The sequence below is a fragment of the Otolemur garnettii genome, unplaced genomic scaffold, assembly GCF_000181295.1.
Source record: "Otolemur garnettii isolate 467f Iridium unplaced genomic scaffold, OtoGar3 scaffold00172, whole genome shotgun sequence".
Classification (NCBI taxonomy): domain Eukaryota; kingdom Metazoa; phylum Chordata; class Mammalia; order Primates; family Galagidae; genus Otolemur; species Otolemur garnettii.
The window spans coordinates 3,006,327-3,012,497 of record NW_003852567.1 but is presented as its reverse complement, the minus strand read 5'-3'; the positions used below and the strand labels follow the sequence as shown (position 1 = coordinate 3,012,497).

The 6,171-nt window shown below is 46.5% G+C and overlaps 1 protein-coding gene across 1 annotated transcript in view; it reads left to right on the top strand.

Moving 5' to 3' along the window:
* Positions 1 to 1,289: 1,289 nt before the first annotated feature.
* DNAJA1 (DnaJ heat shock protein family (Hsp40) member A1) overlaps positions 1,290 to 6,171 on the top strand; it is a 14,280-nt gene continuing 9,398 nt past the window's right edge. The window contains exons 1-4 of the mRNA XM_012811656.2: positions 1,290 to 1,466; positions 2,537 to 2,678; positions 2,833 to 3,010; positions 6,079 to 6,170. Of these exons, the coding sequence (XP_012667110.1) occupies positions 2,547 to 2,678; positions 2,833 to 3,010; positions 6,079 to 6,170 (402 nt within the window). The 5' untranslated portion in view covers positions 1,290 to 1,466; positions 2,537 to 2,546. The remainder of the gene's footprint in view (positions 1,467 to 2,536; positions 2,679 to 2,832; positions 3,011 to 6,078; position 6,171) is intronic.

The window sequence follows — 6,171 nt, the reverse complement described above, 5'->3', positions numbered from 1 at the left end:
AAAAAAAAAAAATTTTGTTAGTCTTCAGGCGGTGCCTGTGGCTCAAGGAGTAGGGCGCCAGCCCCATATACCGGAGGTGGTAGGTTCAAATCCGGCCCCAGCCAAAAACTGCAAAAAAACAAAACAAAACAAAAAAAACATTGTTAGTCTTCTACAACTTCGCGTTCCCCTGGACTATGTCCATTACTGAGTAACGTTATCCTCCCTTCTCCAAAACTCAACTGCCACTTTCCCAGGAAAATTTTCCTGATCCATCAGGCTGATAGAGGGGCCTCTCTCTTCTGATGACCTCTATCCAGTTTGTTGACCTGTTTAGCTCCCTACTGAAGTGACCTGAACTGGGTTTTTCAGCTTTGCTTCTCCAGCTTCTTTGGTGCTAGATACTAGTATGTTTGTTGTTACTGAATAAGCACACTCCATTTCCCATTATGTCTCTGTCCCAACATCTAAAATTCCAAGGACTCATTTTGTAGGGTATGGTAGACTCCCGTTCGCTAATCGGTGAAATTTAAAAGTTAGGTCAAATTGTTAAGTTGTTACAATTAAGCCACTGTTGCTACTACTTTGTACCCAAACTGGGTGAAAGCCTGACCAGAAAAAGAGTCCATGACCCTGTTTGCATCAAAGTGGTCCAGACGTTTCCTTGTTTGGCTTAGTCCCAGCCTCCTGCACTCAATCTCAAACAAGCAAGGTTCCAAAGCAGATAACGTGTATCTGGGGCCTGTACTTGCACAAAGAGCTCTAAGAACTTAGCGATTTGGTGAATAACGACGCCTTGGACCGCGTGTAAAAATACTGCAAAAACCCAGGCCTGTTGACACGGATTCTTCAGCGCTAGATATTTGTATGTTTGTTGTTACCGAATAAGGCTTGCTGGGGACTAGACCCACTTTGTTCGGCGGGTTCCCAGACCCGTACTACCCAACACGGTTAGAGACGATAAAGACACGCCAAGAGATGGGGTCAGTGAGAGAAGTTGGGGCTGCAGGACTTTGTTCGCAAAGTTCCCCTTCTTTTGCATACAGCATCCTTCGGGTGCTCGGCACCCAAGCCCTACCCATTTGAAAACCCCACATTGCGTGAACCTTCTCATCTCCTGGGCTACGCCGGCTCACCGGACACTTCCGCAGGCCAGCTGGGCGGAGAAAAAGGCTCCAGAAGATTCCAAGAGCTTCGGAAACCCGGACTTGGACCTACCCCCACAAGGCCTTTCGGCACAGCCCCTCCCGACCCGAGCGCCCCCGCGCCGTTGCCCAGGTAACCGCGGGGCGGTGGCAGCGGCCAGGAGAGGCGGGACTTCCGGCGGGTGACGCACCCGGGATCGGCTACAAAAGACGACGGCTGCGGCGCGCCGGGCGGAACTTTCCAGAACGCTCGGTGGGAGGCGGAGGAGCGGCGGCTGCCCGAGCAGCGCACAGCTAAGCGCTCCTTTCCGCTTCACTGCGTGGGCCTCTGCCCTCTCACCGGTGAGTTCTAGCCCTTGCGCTTCCCCTAGTTCCTTGGCTGGCGCCATTGGCGGCGCCGGGAAGTGGAGGGAACCGCGATCGGAAGGCGGTTGGCCGCGTGGGCGGGAGGCTTGTCGGTTCCTGAATCCATGATTCTCTTTTTGGAGGACTGGTGTGTTCCCTTCTCACCCCATCTCCGCCGCGCAGCGAGCGGGCCCGAGACTTTCCCTCCCCTTCTATCCAGAGATCTCTAAAGAGCCGCTGCCTCTGCCTTTTTTTCGTGCGCGCACCCGCCGCGTCTTCTGAGCTCGCTTGGGGGTAGGCGACCCTACGCGCACGCGCAGAGGGAGGTAGGGGCGAGGGGCTGCGGGAGGAGCCGGGCGGAGGCTGCGGCTTTCGTTTCTCTTGTCTCTCCTCCCTCTCTTTGTTGAGGGCTGGGCTTTCCCCTCCACCCCCTCCATCCAGGGTGGGAGGGAGAAAGGAAGGAAACATTAACGGTCGGCCCCAAGTGCGGGAGGGGGGAACCTAACAACGTGTAAACTCTGCCGGCCTGAGGGGCAAGAGGGGTTCGAGGGGCGAAGCTGGAAGGTTTGTTGTCTGGAGTTAAGTCTTCATAACTATTTTAATAAAATACTTAACCCCCTTGCGTGCGCAGATGTTTGTCTTCTGGGAAGTATGTGGCGTTTTTCAGATTTACCAAAGGCAATGAAAATGTAATAAACAATAGACTGAACCTATTAGTGTTCCCTTTGATCATTGCTGTCATTCACCATCTCTGGGGAACCGAAACGGGAAGAATCCAGATTAACAGTGGTGGCGGTGTGTTAGTATGGAAGTTTTCGTGGGGGAAAGTGTGATCTAGCTGCTAGAAGGTGGCTTGTGAATTATTTCCTGGCAATTATTAGTTTACGGCTAGTCTGTTAAGCTGACAGTTACAGCGGGAATTATTTACCCTTTTTGGGTAAAGTTTAGGGAAGGTGGTGTTCCTATAATCAGATTTGACAAAGAACAGTACTCTCTGCCTTAGTTCTGATTTTACTCATTAAAACTGTAGGTTCAAAACTGGTTAAGATTGCTTTTTGTTATTAAAGGCTGTAGAAAATGGTGAAAGAAACCACTTACTATGATGTTTTGGGAGTCAAACCCAATGCCACTCACGAAGAATTGAAGAAGGCATATAGAAAACTGGCTTTGAAGTACCACCCTGATAAGAATCCAAATGAAGGGGAGAAGGTAAGTAATATGTACTCTTAAGCATACCTGAATAGTCCTTTGCTAAATGTATAGTGTTGGTATTGCTGCCTGAAGTTGAATTGCTAATAAAGTGGCTGTGCTTTGTAATACTTGTTTTCGTTAAAAAGTGAAATTTATTTCTTTTCTCAAACAGTTTAAACAGATTTCTCAAGCTTATGAAGTTCTCTCTGATGCAAAGAAAAGGGAGTTATATGACAAAGGAGGAGAACAGGCAATTAAAGAGGGTGGAGCAGGTGGTGGTTTTGGTTCCCCCATGGACATCTTTGATATGTTTTTTGGAGGAGGAGGAAGGATGCAGAGAGAAAGGAGAGGTAAGAATAATCTAGGCCTCATGCAGCTAATTAAAATAGCTGTTGGTCAAAGCAAATTGACTCATTTTAAGTGCTGGTTTATATGTTGGCATAATGTTTGTTTGTTTGTTTTCCTTTTTTTTTGAGACAGATTCTAACTGTGTCACCCTCTGTATAGTGCTGTGGTGTCACAGCTAGCTCACAGCAACCTCAGACTCTTGGGCTTAAGCGATTCTCTTGCCAAGTAGCTGTGACTACAGGTCCCCGCCACCATGGGCAACAATTTTTTGTTGCATTTGTCATTGTTTAGCAGGCCCAGGCTGGGCTCAAACCTGCCTGTCCTTGCACCTGTCTCGGTGTATGTGGTTGGCACCCTAACCATTGAGCATAGGTGCGGAGCCAGTGTTTATAGCGTTTTTTTAAATGAGATTAGATGTAACTAAGCCAACTGAATGGTAACAGATGAATGTTTCTAAAGCTCTTAGATATATTCAAGTCATCAGATGTTAAGAGAACAAGGTACGTCAGTATAGTTTTCAAAGCCTCTTCATAGCTCCTACTTGACACACAACTGCCCGCTTCACCCAGTGGTAGGTACAGTGGCCTTTTTCAAACAAGTGTGAATTAAAAGTTCAGAAACATAGACCATTCTCAAGCTATATAGCAAGCCAACAGAACCAGGGCTGAAAAAACAGATTTATTGCCTCCAAATAGTCCATTAACTGTTGATGCTTGTTTTAGCTTTATTGTAATATATGCATTTAATGTTTAGCAGAAATGTGGCCTGCAAACTGTAGAAATACTGTTTATAGGAGTAACGTTTCGGTTTATGTTTTTATAAAGAATTGATCTAGACTCAGCACCTGTGGCTCAGTGGTTAGGGCACTGACCACATAGACCAGAATAGCTGGGTGTTGTGGCAAGCATCTATAGTCCCAGTTACTTGAGAGGCGGAGGCAGGAGAATCACTTAAGCCCAGGAGTTTTGAGTTTGAGGTTGCTGTCCCTTGTGACTCTACCAGGGGTGTCACTCTACCAACAGTGACATAGTGAGATTCCGTCTAAAAAAAAAAAAAAAAATTGGGGCCGGCACTTGTGGCTCAGAGGAGTAGGGCAACGGCCCCGTATGCTGGAGGTGGCAGGTTCAAACCCAGCCCCAGCCAAAAACTGCAAAAAAAATTGATCTAAAAGTTACTCTTGGCAAACTCTACTCTCTACTATGTGGCTTTAGATGAAGAGATCATTGGGACGGTGCACTTACTTCATCGAACTTCAGAAGCTTTGTTTTTCCTTCTTTATATTCTCATCTCTGTAGAAAGTGAAAGGGGGAGGGGTTTTTGTGGGGGGGGGGTTTGTTTGTCTTTTTGAGACAGAGCCTCAGGCTATCCCCCTGGGTAGAGTGCTGTGGCATCACAGCTCACAGCAACCTCTAACTCCTAGGCTCAAGCAAGTCTCCTGCCTCAGCTTCCCAAGTAGCTGGGACCACAGGCGCCTGCCACAATGCCCGGCTATTTTTTTGGTTGCAGCCATCATTGTTGTTTTGGCGGGTCTGGGCAAGATTCAAACCCACCACCTTAGGTGTATGTGGCTGGTGCCTTGGCCACTTGAGCCACAGGTGCCGAGCCAAAAGGGGAGTTTTTAATATGCAAGAACCAACTACAAAAAGGTGGCACTGGCTCAGCACCTGTGGTTCAAGCAGCTAAGGCACCAGCCACATACACCTTCAGCTGGCGGGTTTGAATCCAGCCCAGGCCTCCCAAACAATAATGACAGCTGCAACCAAAAAATAGCCCGGCATTGTGGCAGGCACCTGTAGTACCAGCTATTTTTGGGAGGTGGAGGCAGGAGAATAGCTCGAACCCAGGAGTTGGAGATTGCTGCTAGCTGTGATGCCACAGCACTCTACCCAGGGTGACAGCTTGAGGCTCTGTCTCAAAAAAAAGGTAGCACTGTGAGTAGAAGGATATAGTCAATGGTACTTTGTGTTTCATTAGAAAGTAAAAATGTTCATTAGGTGTGCTATAAAGAAGAATTTGGCTGTGGCTCAAGTGGCTAAGGCGTCAGCTACATACACCTAAGGTGGTGGGTTCGAATCCAGCCTGGGCTGGCCAAACAACAATGACGGCTGCAACAAAAAAATAGCTGGGCGTTGGTGGTGGGCGCCTGTGGTCCCAGCTACCTCGGAGGCGGAGGCAGGAGACTTGCTTAAGCCCAGGAGTTGGAAGTTGCTGTGAGCTGTGATGCCACAGGTCTCTACCCAGGGGGACAGCTTGAGGCTCTGTCTCAAAAAAAAAAAAGTTTGACAGCTTAGGGATAAGGCAATACTGTTTTGTGGTGGATAAAGTCCTTGTGGAAGGATCACTAACTGGGAACTTACTAACTGTTGGCAAGTGATTTCATATCTGTAGCCTTGGTGTCCTTGTGGGATCTCAACCTTTCATTCCCATTCTAAGGTTTAAATGAGTATGACACTCTTCAGTAGCCACGGGGCGCATGTGGATCTTTAAATTCAAGGCAGAAGTAAAAATGCTTTCTAAGTGTAGCCACGTTTTTATTTATACACCTCATGAACACGTGTGATTAGTAGCTAGTCTTTAAAACAACCAGTACTGGCCCAGCAGTGATATTTTCTACTATATAAGGAAGAAGTAGGAATTGATCAATAAATATGTGTATGTAGATTTCCCTGGCCAACCTTGACTAATGGAAATTCATTGTGCTAAAGAATTTGTGGCTGAATAATTGGCCATATTGCTTAATAGTGTACTAAGTGAATGCTTAGTGAATAGTGCACTAAGTGAATGAAGGGGGGCTAAAATGATTGTTTGAATTATTGTGAAATGTTCCTAAATGAAATGGGTGTTGCTCTAGTGATTTTTTTGCAGGCAATATTTTTGATTACCACATTTGTAAGATGACTACATCTGTGTCCTTAGGCAAATACTTAAATCTCTGACCCAATTTTCTGCTTCTGTAATTTCATCACAATTTGAGGATCATATATGATAATGTGGTGAACCTTTTGTATGTATAGGAGATAGTTAACAGATATACCTGGTGGGGCTTATCTTTAATTATATTTTGTTTTAGGTAAAAATGTTGTACATCAGCTCTCGGTTACCTTAGAAGATTTATATAATGGTGCCACGAGAAAACTGGCTCTGCAAAAGAATGTGATTTGCG